Source organism: Plecotus auritus (genome assembly GCF_963455305.1).
Source record: "Plecotus auritus genome assembly, chromosome: 8".
Taxonomy (NCBI): domain Eukaryota; kingdom Metazoa; phylum Chordata; class Mammalia; order Chiroptera; family Vespertilionidae; genus Plecotus; species Plecotus auritus.
In genome coordinates, this window is record NC_137782.1 from 15,674,743 (window position 1) to 15,699,742 (window position 25,000).

A 25,000-nucleotide genomic window follows, 5' to 3' on the forward strand; every position below is an offset into this window, starting at 1 on the left:
CTGAGCTGTCACTTGACCACCTCCCCTAACTGGATGCATACAAGAAAGGGGAAATGGCCATGGGGAGGTTGGATATAGAGATGAGGCCCAGGAAGTAAATTTAAGACCATTTGGGCAGGTAATCCTGAGGTCCCAGATATCAAGTTCCACAAAGGTAGGGAATCTAAGTTAGTATATAATGTTTACCTCTTCACGTTGTGTGGATGGATATTCCCAGAGGAAGTTCAGAGAAGTGCCCTTTTAAATGCAGAGACCAACTGGGCAGAGGCCCTGGTCACTCAAGTCTATAGATAGTATTACTAGTAGTAAAAGGCTGAATCCAAATCTCTGGGCATGAATGTAGAAGAGGAAGAACCAGCAAGAGAGGTAGACAGAAAATGACATTTCACAAAATCCAATGAAGAATAGAATTTAACAGTAGAATAGTGGTAAAATACTATAGAAAAAAAATTAAAAGTTAAGACTGCAAAAAAATTAAAAGTTAAGATTGTAATTCAGAAATAGTAATACTATAAATTATTTTCAAACTTTTTATGATAAACAATAAAATAAGCCTTTTCCCCCCAGTAAAAATAGAGTAGGCTCTTTTTTTTGTCACCTTTTTAAGAATTATGGGGAAATATATATAGCATAAAATTTACTGTCTTAATCATTTTTTAAATATATTTTTATTGATTTCAGAGAGGAACAGAGAGAGAGAGAGAGAGAGAGAGAGAGAGAGAGAAACATCAATAATGAGAGAGATTTATTGATCAGGGCTGCCTACCTGCATGCTCTGCACTGAATGCGGATCAAGCCTGCAGCCCTGGCATGTGCCCTGACCAGGAATCAAACTATGACCTCCTGGTTCACAGGTCCATGCTCAACCACTGAGCCATGCCAGCCAGGCTTAACCATGTTTAAGTGTAGAGCTCAGTAGTGTTAAATACATTCTCATTGTTATTCAATTTTCAAGTTTGTGTTTTTTTATCTTGCAAACCTAAAACTCTATACCCATTAAACAACAACTTCCTAATTTTCCCTTTACACAACCTCTAGAAATGATCATTCTACTTTCTGCCTCTATAAATTTGAATCAGATAAGTTGAATCATACAATATATGTCATTTTGTGACTGGTTCATTTCACTTAGCACAATAAACATCCATGTTGCTGCATGTCGGAATTTCCTTCATTTTTTTAAGGCTGGATAATATTGCATTGTATTTATATACTACATTTTGCTTTCCAGACATCTATCAATGAATACATGGGTTGCTAACAACTTTATATTATTCTGAATAATACTTCTATGAACATGGATATTCAAATATATCTTCAAGACCCTGCATTCATTTTAAATATATGTACACAAAATGATTGTTGGATCATTTGGTAATTTTATTTATTTATTTATTTATTTATTTTGAGGAACTGCTGAACTGTTTTCTATAATGGCTATACCATTTTACATTCCTACCAACAGTGCACAAGGCTTATATATTTCCACACATTTTACCAATACTTATTTTCCTTCTTTCCTTTTTTTGATAGCGGACATTGTGATTGGTGTGAGCTGACATCTCATTGTGGTTTCAATTTACACTTCTCTAATGATTAATAGGTTGAGCGTCTTTTCATGTGCTTATTTGGCATGCTTATTCAAGTTCTTTGCCATTTTTAATCAGGCTGTTTTTTGTTACTGAATTATAGGGTATCTCTATATATTCTGGATGTTAACCCCTTATTGGCAAGTATTAACATCTTAATATAATATCTCTAAACCATGTACATGAGGTGCCTATCTATTTGTGAGTAATTGATTTACTTCTGTCAGAGCAGTTTTAGTAGAGAGGTGAGGCAGTTGACTAATTTTACTAGTAGTAACTTGAATTGTGGATGGTAAGTAACTGTGGAATGTTCCTTGAACAAATCAAATTGGAAAAAAGGAGAGAAACTGTATGGTGATAGGGAATAAAAGATCGCTAAGAAAAATAAAATCAAACATAGAAGATAAAATGCCACACTTACTTGGTGAAGGAAAGATGCTAGTAAAGAAGTATTAAGATGGAATGAAAGAAGAAAAGGAATAAATTCATAAATCAAGTGGTTTTAAAAGAAGGGACATGTTTCTTCCTTGTGAAAAGGAAATGATGGAGTCCAAACTCAGAGAAGTTAGATGATAGATATCAAAGAGAGCTTCTGCCTGATAGCCTATCCTTTCTTTGTGAAGTAGAGGGGCAGGTTATTTGCTGTGTCAGATGGTAGAAGGAGCTGGCTATGAGACAGAAGGAATGTGTAAAGATGCAAAGCAATTACAGGAAATATGAGGGGTGATGGACACATAGAAAGAAAGTAGAGTGGTTATAAAGGATTGAGGATCCAGCTGAGATTGATCAAAGAGTCACCCAGAATGTTTGAACAATTTTATCTGGCATGATTCAAATACTTAAAGAAGGCCTAGATGTCTGTAGGATTTTTGTATTAAAGAATGAAAGGTTGGAGAGTTGAAGGGGCTGCTGAGTGAGTTCTTCATATGGTTAGGCAAGAGGTTTGTGGGTGGAGAGGAAGGGAATATTACAGAGGAAGAGGCTTGTTTTGGGGAAAAAGGTAATAGTAAGTCAAAAGACTGCCAACTGAGGACAGTGAGGAAGTTTATGACAGTGCCAGATATTCTCTGCATCCAAAGAAACTGACTTACAGGGAGCAATTCTGAAGCAAGAAGAAACACTATGTCATGCTAGTGTCATTAAGCATTGAACATGATCTTCAGAAACTTGGGGGCTCTGGTTGGCTCTAGCCTTAATTTACTGTGTGGCCTAGGGTGAGTCACTTAATTTCTGGAAATCCTAAGTCTTGCAATTAAGCAATTTCCAAGTTCCATCCAGTCTCTAATTATTTGACTAACCCCCATGGAGTTACTTCTGCCATCACCATCCAGTGACCCTGCTTTAGCTGTTTTATATTTCTTTGGCCCTAGGATAAATTGCCATGCCAACAAATCACACATGGACTGACAATCATAAAAAAGGTTACAAAGGGAAAATTGTCAATATTTCTAATTCCTGCCTCACTTGAAAGGTCAATGCAATTCATTCCACTACAGCACAGCTCAAATTTGAGGGAGGGAATATACCTGGAATTGCATTGCTACCAGTCAATAAGCAGCAAATCCATTAATTAAGCTATATTCCAACAGATATACCGTAATTCTACTTGGAAAAGAAACAAGAACATTTTGCAAATTGTTTAGTGACTTTTCCCTCTTATTCAAGGTAAAGGTAGTCTTAATACCTGTTTCTGTTTAAATCAATTCCTTATAATTTTTATAATCAACCATTATAAACATACATACATACACACTATATGGTAAACACTATACTGAATTCTGGGTAAAATGAATGAATTATAAATAAACTGAGGCTCAGAGAGTTTAAATATTTTGTCTAGTGCCACATAACTATTAAGGAAGTGAATGAGCTAGGATTTGAAAAAGAATTTGAGTTCATGTTTGTAAGATTTCATTTGAACTCTTTAAGTATAAGAATTCATGTTTATGACAACTACAATAAATTTCTTCCATTCATTCAAGGAGCTTAATTTCAACTTAAATTGATCAACATGAAGACAAATATAGAAAGAAATGTGATAAATACCCGCATAGAAGAATACACAAAGTACATAAGAGAAAGCTTTTTAACTCATCTCATCTTGGTTGGGGTCAAGAATGGCATTGCAATAAAACTGACATTTCATCTCTTTCTTCATATATGATTATTGGTTGTTCATACTGACAAAAAGAAAAGATAATTCCAGCTAAATGAAGAGAGGTACAGAAATAATGAAAGGAAAACTAGCAAAGCTAGACACTTAAAAAAAAATCAATGTTATTTAAAATCTAAAAATATTTATGTAGCTTTAGCCAAGAGACCAGGGGCATTGTAGGAGATTATTTTGAAAAGGTAAATATAGGGTGTTCCCCCAAAAATGTATACACACTTTAACATCTGATAGCTGTTAAATGAAAATTAAATGCATTTTAATAAACACTGCCTTTATAATTATATTCAAAGTATATGTACATTTTTGGGACACCCTATATTTACCTTTACAAAAGGATGGATGCCATGCAAGCCTGTATTCTGTGTCCAAATGCCAGTCCATGACAAAATTTGTACCATTGTGCCAGGAGATAGAAAAAAAAAATGACCATGTAGGTAGCTTTCCACATTTACCTTATATAAAATGTCATCTTTTGTTTTGTTATTACTATATTAGTTCTCCTTCCTCATTTTATGTTTTGCTTTGAAAATGAACTTGTAAAAATTAATTGAAGATAATGATAGGTTGAGAGTTTTCGTTTTTCCCCTTTCCTTCCTTTCTTCTTTTAGGGTCTGTACTTAGATGGGATACTGTATTGAAGCAGTCCCAACTGATAGACAACTAAAATCTATTTTGCTCTTCTAAGTCTCCACCCATTGTGAACAGGCATGTGACAGGAGGAAATTTAATATTGCCAATTAACAATACATATCCCTGTTCCTTCCAAAAAATATCAATCCAGGTCTTGACTTTTAAATTAATTCCTGCTTAACACTGTCTAATTTTGAGTAAATATTTAACCAAGTCTGGGTGTTGTTTTTCAGTGACAGATTCAGAATCTCATCATCAAGAGCTGGGGCTAAGTTTTCACAGATCTAGAATGAGATTCATGCTAAAGGAAGGAATGCAACCTTCTTTCTCCCCCAATCCCTCCCTGTTCCACTAACCTTCTTTCACTACATAAGTTGATGAATATGTGTGTGTAGTAAGGGAGGGAGAGATGGAGAAGGGGTTTGTATCTGCTGCTTATATCTGGATAGAAAGATCTGCTTCTAGCTCACTGTGACTTCTCTACTGGCTGTGGAAACAGCCCTACAGGCTGGCCTTTGCATTGACAATGGCCTACAGTAGTTGTGCTGTATAAACTTGTTTTCCAATGCCCACATGCTCTAAAAGAATTCTACCATTGGAGATACCAGTTACCCTTCTTTCCTTTTCTCATCCAGTGATCTCTGCATATCTTTCAAACACCAGTCCCTGGCTCTATGGGTCTCTTCGTGGCCAACCAGAAACTGCAATTTCTTTCCAAACCTGGTGTAGGCCACAAGAAAACCTAGGAATTTTGACCATGACTGTATTGGATCTGTATCAGATCTCAGCTGCCTTGGAGTTCTCTCAATGCTCTATGTCACCCTGCTCTTTTCCTAAGGTTCATCCCCCATACATAGTGCAGTGGATCTGAGCATAACAACATATCCCATAGCTCAGAAAATATCCAATTTCCAGCTAGGAAATGGAATGCCATTCTTATAGATGAAATCACAGAGTGACCCTCTAAGTCACATGAGATGGGAAATAGAAAAAACAGGGTATTGCTCACTAATTTCTGTTGTGCCAAGAATTCTTAAGCCTATTTTTAAGTATTTATGGAGGCAAACATTACCTAGCTAGTCCATGAAATTTGATGCAAAATTTGAATATCTAACACCAGAAATCAGGCTCCCACTGAACCCGGCCATTTGAAATTTATCTTCTTTGCCTCCAACTGTGGGTCCTTTCACAGTGATTCCTATAGTCATTGGTAACCCCCGGAGACCAGAAAGGAGTCTCTGTAATGCTTTGCATCACTGTATAATATTTGCTAAAATAAAAACTTGACAACCATATTTGTCAGAACCCATTCAATTTTTACAGAACTCTATATATAGTAGTTTAAACAACAACAATAAACAGAAACAATTAATTTATTAGCTCATATAACTGGAAAACCTAATTCATTTGACTTCAGGCCTAACTAGATTCAGAACCACTAACTGCATCATCATATCTTCCTGTTTCTTTGTTTGTCTTATCTTTCTATTGATTTTTACTTTGATAGGCCCTTGTACTTCACAGACTTAGCTATTTTTATCAAGAAAAATGCCTACTTCCAAATAGTGCTAGCAAAATTCCTAGGAAGGGGTCTCATTAACTTTGTCTAGGTCATATCTACTCTCTGTTTTAGGCAACAGGGAATCAGTCAATAGTATTAGAGGAGCAATAAAATCAAACCCGAGTTAAACTTTTATACTACTACCTTCCACAATTTCACTTACTCATCCCTTTTTGTTCTTTAATTAAAGCGGGGTTTGGAAGCTGTTCATAGAAACCTGCTTCTCTCTGGTAACTAATTAGGCTAACCTCCACTGAACTCCAAGCCATCATGTTTGTGCAAAGAGTTTCTGAAGAGTTATCATTGTACTTGTACCCAGGATGAGGTATCCATGGAAACCTTGAACCTCTAATGACTGGTGGTTGGCAGGCTCAAACACCCAGAGGGCAATTTATTGCTAGGCTGCATTCAGACCAGCACTTGGGCCTGCCATTCTGATTTAGATGATTTTGTTAATGGTAGCTCCCCACCAAAATTGATCTTGGGCTGATCCCAGGATCATTCTGACAAATTCATTCAGGAAGATAATTGTACAAAACTCAAGTAGAGCAGCGAGGATGAGGAGCAGAAATCTCCTGTGAGGATAAGTCAAGGACATGGACTAACCACTGCATTGTTTTACCCGCATATGGATATATGTATACACGCACACAATATACTATATCATATATATAAGCTATATATATAAAATATATGGGCCTAAACATTTAAATGTATATATGCCGATACATAAAAAAATATAGTCTTTCTCCTTAGGCCAGGATGGGAGATCACTGATGTGGACATACTTTGTTCTTTCAGCCTCCCTGCTCTCCCTAGACCTCGTGTTTCATTTTAGTTTTCTCAGTGTGTGAGAGCTGACCTTAACAGTGAGCGACTGTCTTAAATATGGCAGGTTATCTATCAATTACTCCCCAGACTGCTGGGAGTTCCTTTTACTCTCACTTGTAATTTCCAGGGGAGGTTTACAAAGCCCAAACCAGAATTTTAATGTTGTAAAATACCTATGGAGACAGTAAATATTTCCTTTTTCATGAGGACAGGCTGTATGTCAACTGGTCTCAGAAAAGGTAAAGACATTTTTCAAGTTACCCTTTATTGTATTTAAAATGTGCATGAATTAGATTATTTGCCTTACTCTTCTGAAGTGATTCCTTTTACACATAGTTATAGCTTAGGCACAGGTATACATTTCTTGCTATGGAATGCCTGATTCTTGAAAGAATGTTGTCTTCTGACACATGCAAAATATTCACTTTACTATTTTGCAAGTGCAGTCATCGTGCATTCCAAACAATAGATCCAGAAACTAAGGGCAAAATCAGTGTATATCCCAGGCCCCCAGTGAGAGGAAAATATAGGCCAGGGTAGCTTGCTGATGAAGGATAGATTGAGTGCTCCTAAATATTAAGGCAATAATGACTTTTCAAGATAGCCAGAAAAATGGAATCTCAAATTTCAAGTAAACACTATAAACTAAATAAGATTGCATCACGTATTAGTATGATAAGTGAGCTTCAGTTTTAATTATTTACGCTAATACTTCATAGCTTTCTAAGAGATGGCACAACTTAGGGAAATAGGAAAGGTTAGTAGAAAATGTTCCCATAGTAATCTCTTGTTCAAGTCTGCAGCTGAGAGGGCACCATATATGACACTGTGACTTTATTTGTGAATCTAATTCATTCAACAAATATTTATCAAATCATTGCTATGGATAAATTTGGAGAATACAAAATGAATATGGTAGTCTCTACCCTCAATATAATAAAGGTCATATATGACAACCCCACAGATAATATCATAATCAATCATAAAAAGTTAAAAGCTTTTTGTTTAAGATCAGGAACAGAACGAGGATGTACATTTTCACCATTTGTGTTTAACATAATATTGGAAGTCCTAGCCACAACAATCACACAAAGAAAAGAAATAAAAAAAATCCCAAATGGAAAGAAAAGAGTAAAACTGTCATGCATTAATACAGAACACAAAATCAATATTCAGAAATTGTATTTTTATATAGAAGCAACCTAAGTGTCCATTGATAGATGAATGGATAAAGATATGGCATACTTATACATAATAAAATACTACTTAGCCATAAAAAGAATAAAATCTTGCCATTTGTAATGGCATGAATGGACCTAGAGGGTATAATGCTAAGTGAAATAAGTCAGTCAGAGAAAGACAAACACCACATGATTTCATTTACATGTGGACTCTAAAAAGCAAAGTAAATAAATAAACAAAACAGAAACACACTCATAGATATGGAGAATAAATTGATGGTTGCCAGATAAGAATGGGGTTGGACATACAGGGGGAAAAGTGAAGGGATTAACATGTAAAAATGGCGAGTTATGCCCAGTCAGTGTAGCTAAGCAGCTGAGCATCGACCCAGGAACCAAGAGGCCACTGGTTCAATTTCCAGTCAGGGCACATGCCCAGGTTGTGGGCTTGATCCCTTGTGGGGGGCGTGCAGGAGGCAGCCAATCGATGATGTTTATCTTTCATCAGTGTTTCCATCTCTCTATACCTCTCCCTTTCTTTCTAAAACAATCAATACAAATGTATTTTAAAATTATTTTTAAATGGCCAATTATAAAACAGTCACAGGATATACAGTTCAGCATAGGGAATATAGTCAATAATATTGTAATAACTATGTATGGTGACAGATGGGTACTAGATTTACCTGGGGGATCATGGATCACTTTGTAAGTTATATGTGTCTAAGCACTATGTTGTTAATCTGAAACATATTTTTTTTCAACTGTGATTTAAAAAAAATTTTCGTAATTAAAAATAAAATCATAGTAGTTTTAAACCTGCCACTAGATCTTAATATTAAATGGATTAATAAAGCATTACATATACTATTTTTAAAATTTTAAAAATAGAAATAAAATAGGGTAATAGAAGAAAACAGGAAAGGTGAGGGAATACAACAATAGGGGAACTAAAGCAATACACAGGGCTTTCAACAGACTTTAGAAAAAGGCAACTCCACCCTGCATTCCTGTATTGATTAAAAATAACTGTAGTTGCTTTGGGGGGTGATGTGGTTTTAGCAAAATGCTTTTTATGATACTTTCAATAAAATATGCCCAAAGGAGGTTTCAACTATTTTGAGGCTAGAGATGGTAATGGAGGCAACATTATTAAAATATTTTCAACAATAGAAAGTCTCCACTCCTGGTGACCTTTATAAAGACAAGAAACAAACTGATCATTCATTCATCAGCACTATACCCAATTCATATAAATTAAAAGAATAAAGAAATCCAAAGTTCAAATTGTACTACCTTGACTATGTAATAAGCATAGGGCTCTCTGTTTGTTATCTCATTAAATCTCTTAGTAACCTCATTTTAGATGAGGAAATTAAGTATCAGAAAGGCCAGGTATTATAGTTAAGGTCACTCAACTAGTAGATAGTGCAAGTGGGATTAGAACTCAGACCATTTGATTTCAGAAACCATCCTCTTAAATAGGACACTTTTCTCCCTTGTACCTTAGTGAGACCTGCTGTTTTGACTAAGGAGACTTTGTTCTCAGCTGCTTCTGGGGAGGATGGAGCAGATAAAGTCAGTGAGCTGACAAGTCACTGCCGAGATAGTGCTGTTTGCTATGTGCTCTGACATGACCAGCATCTCCAAGAGAAAACAGGTGTCACCCACTCGGAGATGCAGTCGCAGGCTGCTGCTTCTTAACAGACTTGTCAAGATTACCTTCCTTGCGCTGGCATGCTGTGTGCCCAACCACGGAGGCAGGTCATACTGTCCACCTGGGGAGGGATCGGGCAATGGGCATAGGAAACAAATGGAAGGAGTTTCTAAGGCCACAGAGGGGTTTCCTGTAACTGTTAATAGCTGTCATCTGTGCAGCCACTTGAATCTACACATTATATGTTTCAAATCCAAAGGGATGAGGACTTTCAGATATACATTCTATGATACAAGAAATGTGAAGAATTTAAATGTAAAAAATATAAATTTGAACTTAATAAAGTGAAAGCCCCAGATCCAGGTGTCCACAGTCTGTAGCTGCTCTAAATAGGGGGACAAGGCAGCAGGCCCTAGTCTCTGTCATCCTGTATCCATGCAAGCCTGATTGTCTGAGGAGGTTTCTTCTCTAAACCTTTCCTCCAGTGCACTCTCTTCCAAAACTCATGTGTCTCATGCCTCATCAGCCCCAGAGTCTGTGTGACAGACAAAGAGGCATAGAAGGTGGTGAAGAGAGTCCTGGGTTTTAGTGCTATTAAAACATGGAAGGAATCTACTCTCTTGGGAATCTGGGGATTCCCAAACTGCTTTAGTTTATTTCATTTACATAAAGAGGAATTTGGCATGTAGGCTACCTAGGGACAATTTCAGTTCTAAAATTTCAATTCCCTTCTGTGCAAATATAAGAACCAGCGTCTCCAAGAGAAAACAGAGGGGTCACTTTATAGAGGGATGTGCAGTAAATGATTAATAGAAACTAATCTTTGGCAGATGTAGCGGAGGAGACATACATAATGATTTGGGGGCTTGAAGATGACCCTAAAGGCCATAGCGATCCTGAATTCTTTTGCTTTAAGGATATCCCATACACTTTAATTCAGGTAGCTCATCTGATGCCCTTTATTCTTTTATAGGTCCAGAGTGCTTCATTAGTAATTTTTACTAAGTGCATTTTTATTAAGTATGCTCTGTGTGCTACAAGTTTACTGATTGTATTACTATATAATCAACAGTAATCAGAATGAGAACCTTCTGAAGGAGATATGATCATTCTTTCTTCATAAAAAAAAGGAAATTGAGAGTTACTTATCCACAGTAAGAGATGAACCTGACTTCATCTAGTACTAATAGCTGTCGGAAGAATATCACTATTTTTTTATTATGTATTATGTGTTACTCACTATGTTACTTGTAATGAAGAATCACAGAAGTAACCTAAACTGGAGAGCTACATATTTGCCTTTATGCCATGGAAATGTCCCTCTGGTTATACAGTGCTAAGGGATAGATTTGAGGCTGTCAAATCCGAAGGGGTGAAAATTATTTAGGGAATAAACAAGACCCTGGATTAAGGCAATAGCCATGTGAATGGAGAGAGATGTCAGCATATACTAATATTAAAGGGATAGAAAAAAATGACTTGATTTAGTGATATGGGAGCTAGAAGGATCTAGAAGGACTTCAAAGATTCTCACCTGGATTACTGGGAGTATGGTGCCATTAGCCAAGATAGAACATTTTGGGAGAAAACATAATTTGATCATATTAATTTTGAAGTGTTTATGGGACATTCCAGAGGAACTCCCCAGCAGAGAGTCGTATGTGTCATTCTGGACTTATAGTGAGAGCTGAGGTGTGAAGACATCAATATGTGACTCATGAGCACAATAATGGTGACTAAAGCTATGGATCTGAATAAGAATATACGTATAATGAGGAAATGTCAAATGAGAATAAAAACAATGTCAGGACAGAGTCCATGGACATGCATATGATTATTAGAAAAGTGAGTGAATAGTAGGATTTTCTAGACATTCAGACAGGATGTTCTGAAAGAGTAATCAGAGAATAGAAAAATCAAGAAAGAAGATGGTCACCAAGTCAAAGGAGAAGAGTTTAAAGAAGGGAGCAGCCAACTTATCAAATGTTACAGATGGTTAAAGATTATTGGAAGCATCTATTGGGTTTGGCAGCAAGGGTGATAGTCATACCTTTGAAAATCATTTTAGGAGAGTGGGTGGAAAGGAGGCAGAATCCAGATTGTGAATGTGGATGTGCAAATCAGAAGTGATTAAGAGAAATCAGCATATAAATCTGGGATGTATTATTTTTGAGATTGTGCATCCTTTTCCTACTCACTTTCCGGCCTCAGCCCCATTATTCTTCTTTTTAACCTGTACAAATACTTTCCTGAATAATCCACATTTGATGGTAAATGAAAGAAGAGATATAAGAAGGTAACTAGAATTGGAGTCCTAAAATAGGTGACTTGCATATTTTTGTTGGGGGAAGGGGGACTGTTAGAGAGGAAGGCTGAAAATATGGGACATAAGGTGTAGAACAAATGTTGAAAGATTGATGTGGATATTAAGGACTCAGAAACCAGATAGAGGGTTAGACTTTACATATTCAGGAATGTCTCTACATCTGAGACTGGAGAGAGTATATGAGCTATCTAACAACACAGGTGAGCTTCTAGGTGCTAGTCCTAGATGTTAAAGTCATTCTATTTGAATGCTTTTATTTCTTCATTGAGGTGAAGGAAGAGGAAAAGAGCATCTGCTGAAAATGAGGGTAAGATCAAAGACCTGAGAAGAGAAGTGAAGATTTTGAAGAACTAAATGAGGAATAGAAAAGAGTACTGGCTAATAATAAGTTAAAGGATCGTTGAGGGCATTGATAGCTCTGTTAGGTTTGAAAACTAAATTTACAGCAGTGCCAACAAGCACAAGCTTATGCATTTTTCATAAAATACCCAGCTTCCTGTGTGTGGGGCCAGAACTGAAGGAGCACTCGTTCATTTTTGCCTTCTGTAGATCTCAGCTTTTAGAGCTTATATCAAACTTATTTTGTTCAGGTTCATCCTTCTTTTCATGGCCTACCATCACCAAATATAATCCAAAAGGATACACAGGTTGACCATGAGCTTGAGGAACCTGCATATCTCTGGCTTTCCTTTGGACCTCATCAGAGTCAATTGCCCCTGTGATGCCTAGACTCCATTCAAGAAAGCATCATGACCCAGGCTTCTTTCCTGCTTAGAGTTTCTGCAGCACACATATTTTATGTAGAGTGTATGTAATAGGGCATTTTTGACACCAGAAATATATTAGAATGTAAAGGACTTAAAACATTCAGCAATTACAGTGATATTCTAGTTTCTGAACTCTCTAGTTCATTAGCGGAGAATTTTTGCTGTAGTAATTGGTTGGTTCTTCCTTAGTCACCTTTTTATATTTAATTCACCCATGCATTCAAAGAAGGGACAGGAAAGATGTTTACTGAGCATGGCTCACATGCAAACACCGAGGTGGTATTGGGGATGCAACATTCCTTGCCCTCATGGTCTTATACCCCACAGGGATCCAGACATTATACAGTTATATAATTTATTACTTAATTACAATTTTTATTTGTGTTAAAATTTTGATACATAAGTTCCTTCTATTTTTACCCAATATACATTTATTAATGTAATAAATTAACCACTGAGATATTTTTTCATGCTTAAAACATAAAATTTTGGGTCACTTCAAAACTTAATTATTCATAATAACTAATCCCCTGAAGGTTCAGGAGAATCCTACTTTTAATATACATCAAATATACATTAATTTATTAGTATAAATATTTGAGGAAAATATCATTAGGCATGCACATACATATATGTGTACTTTTGCATACATACTCCTGCATATATATTTCATATCCTGCCTAAGTTTATTTATTTATAATTTTAACAAGATATTTTAAAAGTAAAGCCCTTAGGAGAAAAATTCAAAGAAGAAGGTAGATATTGCTGTTAGCAAAATATTGAGCATTAACCTTGTCTTTTTTCCCTTCATAGCAACTACTGGCTGCCATGGCAACTTCCCCCCAGCATACCACAGCTTCTTGGATGAAAAGCACAAGGCCTTGGAGACTTCAAATGTCTCTTGTACAAAGCAGTCTAAACCCTTTACTCTAGAGCCATTTCCATCCTATGCCTCCAAAGGACTGGCTATGCCATTTAATTTATTACATCTTGCTTTTCTCTCCATCCAGTGAATATCTCTTCAGAACAGCAGGAGAGAATTTTTTTTTTTTTTTTACATTTTCTTGCACAGAGTAGGCACTCAAGATATAGGTTCTTTTTTTAAATTACTCAATTGATGGGTACCAAACAAATTTCATATGAATCTAAGTAAATTAGGCATTTAAGCTCACTAATTTCTTCTAATTGTATTCTTTGTTCACTCCTTCTTCTCTCATGCTCTGTTCTAAATCTGTTAAATACTGATGATTTCACAAAAGCCCCATTATCCCTCTGCTTCAGGCCTTAGTTAGTCCTTCTATCTGAGACTCAGTTCTGCCCTGAACACCATTCACCTCCCACCAATCTAGGTAATTCTTACTTGTCATTGAAGTCTCATACAAAGCTCCCTCCCTCAGGAAGCCAAGGACCACTACTTATAAATACTGCCTCAGTGCCCCACACAGGACACCATCATGGTAGTGATCACAGGGACCTGAAATTTCCTTTATGTCTTTTTATTGCCCTAACCAAAAACTAGTTCCTCTATTGATTGTAACCCCAGCTGTATTCCATGGCCAGCATTTCAGTAGTGTTAATCTACAAATATCGAGTTCCTACCAAGTGCCATCCACTATTCTGGGATAAATAAGAAAAAATTCCTGCTCTAACAAATCTTATACTGCTCTGGAGGAAGACAGAAAATAAGCACATGAACAAAATATGTAGTAAGATGGTTTCGGAGAGTAATTAAATGCCCAAAAAGAAATAAGGTAGAGAAATGGGATAGAATTACAGGCTATGTAGAGAATATTTTTAAGAGAAAAGCTAGGCAAGGTATCTCAGTGAAGGTATACCTAAGCTGGAAAATGAATGATAACAAGAATACAATTGATAAAAAAATACCTAGGGGAGCACAATCCTTGACAGATAATAACATGTGCCAATACTTGAAGTCAAGAAGATTGCACTGGGCATGTTTGGAGGTACTAGTATATGGATGGATATAATGCATGAGGGGAGAGTGGTGTGAATTAGGCATAGGGAAATGGACAAAGGTCACATCAGGTAAGGTTTATAGGTCATGGTGGGAAATAGAAAAAAATTAAGCAGGGCCAACATTTGATCTAAAAGAGTTGGAAATTTCCTCTGATCTCTCTTCAGACATAAAAAAGGTAACATTTATTCGGTGTGCACAGTATGCCAGGAACTACACTAAGTGCTTTTCATATAATAGCTCATTGAATCCCATTAACAATTCTAAGAGATAGGATTTTAACAATGAGAAAATTGAAGTACGGAAGAAATACTAAGCAACTCTCCAAGAGCCCATGGCTAAGAAGTGGTATAACCAGAATTTGGATCTCAGTAATCTGATTCCAGAATCCATACTCATATCCACTGTGGTAAGACGTTGTCAAGTATTTTGATGGAAGCCACACTATGACACAAATAAATTTGGAATTAATACCATGGCTGTTGGAATTGCAGTTTGATGAATTAATTACATGGGACTCTTTTGGTCACCAGCCACTGTTGATGGGATTTCATTATCACCATCATTAAAATTAAATATCTGTCACCAGCAAAGTTTGTGGCTAGTCATGATGGGGATACAAATGGACAGAATGTAGCTACCTTGCAGGTGAATTATGAGTTTCAGAGCAAAGCATAGGCCAAGTAAATCACCAAGACTGGAATGATCTGTGAAGACTTGAGTAGCTCTGGAAGAAGTGTGGAAGAAGGAAAATGGAAAACTTACTAGACAGGGAAAATAGCAAAATGAAAAGATTTGTATAGAGGAGATATAGGTCATAAGGTGTAAAAGGTATTCCATGATACAAAGGGAGCCCTAAATGGGCAACCAAATGGCTTAGTTGACGCCTATTCTACCTTTTCCGGATCTCCACCCCCTTCCCAGGCTATAAAGGACAATTTCAGGGGCTGGGAAGTTGAAGTAAGAGGGGGTGGGAATCTGCATTCTCAAAGCCAAGGTGTGAGTGTTTCCCCTTCTTCCTCCCTGGAGAAGGGTAGAGAGATGCTGGCCCTCCTCCTTGACAATTTCTCCTAAAGTTAAGAGTAACTTGCTAAGAAGGGATGGACATCTCTTTTCCAGCTGAACCTCTGCTTACTATAGGTCACACTTGTTTTTCACCTATCTAGAAAAGAGAATTGGAGAAAATAGCAGGACAAAGGGAACACCCTGGGATGAAACACCCTGTAACCCAGTCTTTGGTCTCTCAGCAATGAATTTCCCACGGGTCAGTGACTGCAGCTGAGAGCAGGACTTTCTTGTCAGTGCTTTGTTTTGATTTTCCCTGCAAGGAGTATGATACGACATCTATGCACATACCTTTAAATTATAAAAGAAAATAATAAATAATTCACAGACTAAATAAGCAAATAAATAAATTAGGTTAAGTAAATCAAATGCACTTCCATTGGAACTGGTCAAGGAAATTGGCAAAGCTATTCATATTGCTAAAACTGATCAAAACTGATTATACAACTATGCAAAAGGAAAACTGAACAATATGAGTTTGGGCAGCTTTTCCTTTAAGTTAACAGATAAAATGCTTGGTCCCAAATTTGCCAGGAAACTATGATTCCTGCTACCTTGAATATGTAGGCTCTGTAATGAAAATTAATAACTCCAGGGGTAGGAATCAAGTGGAATATAGACAGGGCAGGGACACATCAAAAAATATATAAAACAAATCGGGGAGACTTTGTTCTGTACACTAAATGTTTTAACAGTGCCCAGCAGGCTTAGCCGTGAAGATATTTTGCTTATGAAGCTTCTCCTGGGAGAGCCAGACCCATCTTTCTGCCAATCTCTCCTCATTCAAGGTTGCAATTACAGCTGAGCAGTTTCCTTTTGTGCTATTAAGAATTATATCACCTACTAGACAACCGCTATTACCCTGAATACCGTTACAATAACTTAATCTAAATTTACTTTTACCAGAGTTCAGGTAAAAGATTAAAAGATGTAAAGAGCAATGAATCTCCTGAATTCAGCAAATTATTGGGAACAAAGCTCTAACTGACCAACATAATTGTGTTGCCCACTAGTAGCTGAGCAAGGAGTAGAACAGGCTCTGCTTGTTCAGTAGTCTCATTAGCCCCCCATGCAGCTGTGGCTGTGTTCTAATACCTCCTCTGGCATAGTCCACAGTGATCTTCCTCGGTGAAGAAGGTCATATATGTTAAAAAGATGGCTCCCCTGGGTCATTGAAATGTGCTGTTACTTGTATGAAATATTTTTCTTTATTCCTCTTTTTTCTGCCAGTGCTTCCTAGGGCCTCCAGGTGGCACCTTTAATCACAGATGCCCCTTTTTTTCAATTGAGGGACATGGTGGTATAATGGTATCTACAATGATTGCTCCTCCCCCACTCTAAATAATCTTTTTATAATATTTATCTCCTTATGTTTCTGTATTTATTTAAATTATTTTTATGTAAATGCAATGTAAGCTATTCTATGCCATTTGTTTACCATTTAAGAATCATCTGATGTTGAAGCACATCACATCAGAATAACCAATTGCATATGTAGAAGACTAGCAAAGGGAACTGGACAGATCCCATGAAAAATAGCAAACAGTCCTGGAAACAATACTTGATAGAAGAGACTAGAACTTGATGGTTGTTTTACTTAAATACCTGTGTGACCTTGACCCATTTGCTTAAGGATTCTGGGCTTGAAATTACTCATTTGAGGAAAAAAAAAAAAAAAGCAATTCCTTTATAACACTGTGCTTCTTTCTTAGCAGTTACTTTATAATGTGGATAAATATTTATAATTGAAAAATATTTAATTTTACTTAAAATTTGGATAAATAAGGTATAATATATTAATTATAATACATTATGTTATTTAACCTTGCTTTAAACCCTAATATAAAAGCTGTTACTTCTTTTTATGTTATTCTGGTGCTGAACCAATCAGAACACCATTAGTGGATTAAAATTATTCCTAATGATACTGTTGAAATATTTACAAACTTCAAACTGATCATAATTACTAAGCATAAAGCCCAGAATCTGTAAAAATTATTTTTTCTTACATGTTTAGACTCAAGTTCTTCTATTCAGTTTATAGTATATCAATTCTAACATCAAAGGTAGGGATGTAAAACTTATGTTTTGTCAATATTGGTGTGAGATGGAATTTATTGAATTTTGGAAATTTGCTTTTAAAGTATGTTTTCACTTTTTTCTTAAAAAATAAAAACTTGAGGTCACTAATCCAATAAAATTTTTAAAGAAATATAGAAGATTAATATTTTAAGTTTAAATTCTATTTAGATTTCTCTATAATGAACATGAAAATTATCTAGTTATTAATTAAATAATATAAAATTAATATTCTGATAATGAATCTAAGAATATATTTCATGCTTTGAAATAGAGGGTTTGTAACTCCTATTTCACTTACTCATTAGCTGCTACCAAGTTAAATATACTTCAACCTGCTGCAATTAATAAAATAGGCAGTTAAGTCATCTTAAAGGTTTTCACTGTGTATGATTTCAATAAGAATCTTTGCGTGGAATTTGTCTTCCAATTTTATTTCAGATTATATTGACTGTTAAATTGGACTTTTAACTGAATTTTGATGTTCCCAATGATTTATTTGTAATGTTTGCATTTTAATAATTAGGAAACATTTCATAAATATACTAGAGGCCCAGTGTACAAAATTCATGCACTGGAGGGGGTCTCTCAGCCTGGCCTGTGCCCTCTTGCAGTCCGGGACCCCTCTGGGCATAGCCAGCAGTCAGACATGCCTCTCACAGTCTGGGACCCCTCGCTCCTTACCACCCACCTGCTTGCTCCCGCCACTGCTGCTGCACTTGCCAGCCGTGAGCCTGGCTTCTGGCTGAACGGTGTGCTCCCACAAGGGGGCAGCTCCTGTATTAAGCGTCTGCCCCCGGGTGGTCAGTGTGCATCATAGTTATCAGCCATTCCGGTTGTTCTGCTATAACAGTAGCTTAGGCTTTTCTTATATAGATGGAACTACTTGATAGTCAATGTGCCCCCCTGAGGGGTCCCAGATTGTGAGAGGGTGCAGGCCAGGCCAAGGGACCCCTCTCGTGCATGATCAGGGTTGGGGAGGGACACAGGAGTTTGGCCAGCTAGGGAGGGACCACTGTAGGGCTCCAGGGCGTGTCTGGCCCATCTTGCTCAGTCCCGATTAGCTAGACCCCAGCAGCAAGCTAATCTACCTGTAGGAGAGTCTGCCCCCCAGTGGTCAGTGCATGTCATAGTGAGCAGTTGAGCGGCCTTAGGATATCATTATTATATTACGCTTTGATTGGTTGAACGGACGACTGGACGACTGGACGCTTAGCATATTAGGCTTTTATTATATAGGATGTGTTTGTATAGATTTGTCAAATGTGTAAAAAATATTGTAGATTTAAAGACTTCACTCAAATTCCTTTTTACTTCTATTCTCCACAAAGAAAAATTACCTTCCTGTTCTGGTAGAAATAATCTCCATATGTCAAAAATAATCCAAAATGATAAGTCAATGTCAGGGTGCCGTTGGATGCACCTTCATTTCTCCCAATGATTTACAAATGCCAGCCCAATAATATATTAAGCTTCCATATATATATCTGGTCTTGTTTCTGGGTTCTCTATTTCTTTTTTTTTTCTCTTTTTTTTTAAATATATATTTTATTGATTTTTTACAGAGAGGAAGGGAGAGGGACAGAGAGTTAGAAACATCGATGAGAGAGAAACATCGATCAGCTGCCTCCTGCACATCCCCCACTGGGGATATGCCCGCAACCAAGGTTCATGCCCTTGACTGGAATCGAACTCAGCACCCTTTAGTCCACAGGCCGACGCTCTATCCACTGAGCCAAACTGGTTAGGGCTGGGTTCTCTATTTCATTGTATTGGTCTATCTGTCTAGCCCTTATCTAATACTCATTCCTCATCCGGGAAATATGCCTGAACTGTTAGAGCTTTAGAGAAAGCCTTAAAAGGATGCATCTAATTTAACAACTTTACAAAAAAACTCAGATTAGGTTTTGTTTTCTCTCCTGCATGATTGTTTTCTACTTATTTATTTTTGTGTTTATTTTTGAAATTTCCTTTTTTTTTCTGTTTTCTTTATGTTAAATTTGATGGGCATTTTTGTAACTTTTTAACATTGCTACTTTGATTATTAAATTTGAATATTTCCATTTCCCTAAAACATGCATATATTGCTATAAAGATCATTCTAAAGAAAGCTTTAGATACCCCACAAGTTGTAATATATTGTACTTTCATTATCATTCAGTTTCAAATATTTTATAATTTTCGTGTAATATCTTTTTTACTTATTGACTATTTAGAAGATATTATTCCAAAATATTTGGAAATTTCCTTGTTATCTTCCTATTAAAATTAAAACTAATATATAGCTTAATTTCATGTTTTGGGGGAATATGCTGTGACTTTGATTCTTTGCAATGTTTAAGACTTTCTCTATAGTTTAGCATGAAGTCAATTTCTATGAATGCTCCTGGATCACTTGAAAAGAATGTAAACTTTTCAGTATAGCATTGTATATGTGTAAATTAGATTGATGGTGTTTTGTTCAAACTTTCTATATTCTTGACATTTCGTCTACTTACTCTTTCAACTGCTGATGGAGATCTGTTAAAATCTTTCATTAAAATTTTTTATTGTAGTTCTATCAACTTTTTTCCTACAAGCTAAGGCTATAATTTTTAGTACATATAAATTTATAAGTATAACATCTTCATGATAGATGTATCTTTTTATAATTTTAAAATATTGTCCTTTAACTCTAGTCTGCTTTGTTTAATATTGTGTCAATATACTAGCTTAACTTTGTATTCATTTCCATTCAAATTTTAGTCTGTGTCCTTATATGTAAGGTGTTTCAACTACAAGTGATTTTTTTAAAAATCTGGTCTGACAGTTTTGGTCTCTTTTAATTGGAAAGTGTATTGCATTTACATATAACTGATTTTGCTACATTCTATTATTTCTTTAAAATTGTTCCCTGGCCCCCATCATGCCATCCTTCATTGTGAGCTGAGTATATATACTGCTTTGTTGACGTTAGGCTTCTCAATTTGTCGTTGCTCATTGGGATGTACATAAAATGATATCTCCCTTTTGTCCACCTGCTTTCTGTCATGGGAACATCATATCCCAGGTAATATTGCTCTTCTAGTCTGAGTCCCAGACTAAGGAGACAGGAGAGGCAAACCAGAGCCCAGCCAACCAACAAACAGCCTGAGCTCAGCTGGCACAGTCTATGCTCCAGTTGCTAATGGGCTGCAGAAGCAAGACATAAATATTTTTGCAAGCCATGGAGATTTTGAGGTTGTTTTTGTCTTTATATAGTCTAATAAGAGTTAATTAATTTAAAAAATGGCACCATAAATGTGGTGTTGCTATAGAAAAACGTAAAACATGTGTCATTGGCTCTTGGGTGGGGAAAACTGTTACAGAAGACTGAAAAATAAAGGATAACTCATGTTATGCGGTGTGAAAACATTTGGTAAGATTATCACCTGTGATTACTTGGGGATAAGACCAGTTACTTAATAAACTTGTGATTTGGTTAAGTGGCTAGCTACTAAGAGAGAATGTTAATCACTTCAGTTGGATACTTTTAGCTGTATTTCTTAAGTTACTATAAGACAGAAATATGCTCAAAAAAGAATTGGTGTATTTGCCAGCAAGCATGAAAGAGAAAGAAGAGAATTCAGACATTCTTTGTACTCATCTGTTTTTTCGCCCTTGTGAGGTTAACCTATCACAGACCAGAAAGGACCTGGCTTTGGAATCACATAGACCTGTTTTCACCTCCCTGTTCAGACACTTGTTGGAAATACAATGTGCTCTTATCAGTTAAGAAAGGGTGATTTAACTCAGGTTATAAGCAACTCCAAAATATCAGTAGCTTAAAAGACCAAAGTTTATTTCTTATTTATGCTGCATATCCAACTGGGTGAACTGAAACTCCACTCATCATGGTCCCACTCACATTCTTTCAGACTGATGGAGTTTCCAGTTCACCATATACTTCCATTTGGCAGAAAAAAAGGGAACATACAAATATATAAACATCAAGTTAACTTTAAGAAAACAATAGACCAGTATGAGCTAAAGGCTCTCAGACAGAGTGAATAAAGGCAGCCTGGTCCTGCTTTCTTAGAGCCCATGTGAATATTCTAGTAGAACTTAACGGGAGTGCTAAATTTTAACAAGATTATTAGCACCCAGCTACAGTGACATATAATCCACTGTTTAAATATTTGTGTATAATTTATGTTTATGTCTTAATACTTATTAAATCCATGTATGTTTACTAATCATCCTTTTCACTCATCTAATAGTGATTTAGGCACCAGGCACTACAATAGACATTGAAGGGATGATAAATGAGGTATAGTCTCTGACTTCAGTCAGTTTATCAGCTATAGAGGACCTATTGCAATAGCATGAACCACAACACACTAAGTCACACACACACACACACACACACACACGTTCTAAGCAGCTCTGAAGAGCTCGGCTAGAGGAAGGTATATTTATCCTAATGGTGGTGTTTTGCTTTTTTTGTTGTTTGTTTGTTTGTTTTCACCTGAAAATTGTATTTTGAGTTTTATGACAACTTCATCCTGACTTATTCTTAACTGAAAGCTCTAAATTATAATTAATAACTAATAGTTACAGAGCTTTAAATGTGTGCTCAGTTTGTTCAAAGCACTTTGTATTGATGCCCTTATTTAACTGTAACAAAGAGCCTTTCAGGTATTATTATATTGTGTTACCTATGAGAAAACTGAGGCCAAAAGGTTAAGAAATTTCCCCAAGTTTCAAAGCTAGTAAACAGAAGGAGATCTGGGATTGGAAACAAAGCAGATTTAATCTAAAGCCATGTTTTTTTACCACTGTGCTCTGTAACTTTGTGTTGTTGTTTTTTTAAGTCTGAAGGGTTAATTTCCACTTCCACTTTTAAGTTATAACCCGTTGCCTCTTCAGAGATTCTGATTTTCATTTTTCCTTCAGGTTCAGAAATTCCAAAAAATTTCCCTTAAAACATAGTCACATTTTACCATTTTTAAAATGTAACTGGCTCTCAGCCATGGTAGAGAACATGCTTTTTGATCTAAGTATCTCTCTTTTCCTCTATTTCTAATATCATTTATTTTCCCCTAGGTCTCTACAGAAGAAGGCTTGGTTCTGGCCCGAGAATATAACTGTGCTTTTTTCGAGACCTCTGCAGCCCTCAGATTCTGCATTGATGATGCCTTTCATGGTTTAGTGAGAGAAATTCGCAAGAAGGAGTCCGTGCCATCCCTGACAGGAAAGAAACTGAAGAGGAAAGACAGCCTGTGGAAGAAGTTAAAGGGCTCCTTGAAGAAGAAGAGAGAAAACCTGGCATGCTAGCCTCACTTCTAACTCCCTCTCTTTCCTCTCTCTCTTTCTGAATTTTATCAGTTGGACAATTCCAGATGTTTCATTCTGCTTCAGTTCTCTCTCTCTCCCTCTCTCTCTCTGTCTTTCTCTCTCTCCCTTTCTCTCTCTGTCTCCCTCTCTCTCTCATATCTGCCTGTAGGTAAAAGCAAGATCTGCATAACTGTACCTCTTGAGATAGTTTTGTTTTGCCCTTAACAGTTGGATGAGTTTTGTCAATCAGTTGGATACGCTGTTTAGTTTTTATAATATATGACTAAATAAAATTGACATTCCAATTGACTCATTTCCCTTCAAAGAGTCGAGCTTCATTTGGTATGCTGTCTGGTTATAGAGGGAATATTCAAAACTGCAGACAGAATGATAAAAGGCTCAGGGGACCTGCCTCTGCCTGATAAGCCTCTGGTTGTTTGCATTCCAGGAATGTCAGTAAATAATGAAGCAGCTCAGGAAAGGATGCAGAGCAGGCTTCTGCAGCCTGGAGCTTCCTGAATGCTGAAGTTGTGGTGCTTTCTCTGGAAGGCTCCATAGATGACCCTCAGAGGAATAATTAATAACAGAAACTGATTGAGGATCACTGGAGGACTGAAGTGAAATATCCCCGTATTTACAGTGCTCTGTCCTGGTAGGTATTGGGAAAATTATCAGTGAAGTCACTGGGCTAAGGCAAAGGGGTATCCTCTTTGTATTAAGGAGAAATGGCTACTATGAATTGGGTGGTTCATATACTCATAAAAGGACACCCTGCTTGCGTCCCTCTTAGGGCTGCCTCACCTGTGGTGGGGACATCTGCAGAGCAAGAGGCTTGTTAGCTCCAGAGACCCAAAATTCCTTTATTTTGCCAAAATTTCTGATCTTGTCCTACTCAAACCATGCACCACCACTAATCAGAGGACCATTTTCTTGTTTGTTTTACAAAGGATCATCAAATAAAATGCAATTGCCCATTAACTCTTTTACCCCATTGTGTGAATTGGCTTATTCAAATCTAGCTCAGAAAGCACCCTATCAGAAAGAACTGTTCTGAATATTTAATTGACAGATGTGACAAGAAAAGCCATGAACAGACAACTAAGCTTGAGAAGGAACCCATCAAGCCAATCTTCATGGTTTGGGGCAGTTTTTATTATTAATTAGAGACAAGGGAGGATGAGGAGCTTATCATGCAACATGCAGACACTTTTCTATTACTCACAATACCCCTGGTACTTGCTAATCACTGAGGATGCAGAAATGAATCAAGGTAGCCTAACATCTAGCTATGAGACTACCGTGGTTAAAGAGCAGTGGAATATTAAAATCTTAGATGGGAAGACACATTTTACATAGTAACATGGATACAACTGAGAAGAATTTAGAGATTATAATTTTTCAATTGGCATACTAAAATCTCAGCCTTTCAGAATAGTGTACTTGTGGGGTTCTTTACTGCATAGGGACCAGAGCCTTTTTGAAACCCACAAATACTTCACTGTTCTTGCTCTAGGCCCTGAAACCAAGGCACTGAACATGAAATCATCACTTGTTACTAACTGCTGCCATTCCGTCTGTTTGGATTTTTCTCAACCCTTATCTTCGATGGACTGGGCACAAACTAGTCAGTTTCCCCCATCCCATATAGCCCCTAAAGTCAAATCTACATAATCTTTTCAAAAGAAATTCATAATTAGGGAGAAAAAAATCAAACTATTAAAGAACAGATGTGGAGATAACATCAAGATAGAAAAGGTCTTACAATCAAAGAAATGATCTTTGCTTCCTCCTCTCCTTGGTTTTTAACATTTTTTTAAATAATTTTTTATTTATTTCAGAGTGTAAGGGAGAGGGAGAGAGAGGTAGAAACA

General features: G+C 36.6%; 1 protein-coding gene across 2 annotated transcripts in view; it reads left to right on the forward strand.

Moving 5' to 3' along the window:
* Positions 1 to 23,449, forward strand: part of RIT2 (Ras like without CAAX 2) — a 259,850-nt gene extending 236,401 nt beyond the window's left edge. Inside the window, exon 5 of one of the 2 annotated variants that reach the window (XM_080683896.1) lies at positions 22,899 to 23,449. In XM_080683896.1, the coding sequence (XP_080540022.1) occupies positions 22,899 to 23,129 (231 nt within the window). In that variant the 3' untranslated portion in view covers positions 23,130 to 23,449. The remainder of the gene's footprint in view (positions 1 to 22,898) is intronic. The other variant, XM_080683897.1, reaches the window with a different exon arrangement.
* Positions 23,450 to 25,000: the final 1,551 nt, after the last annotated feature.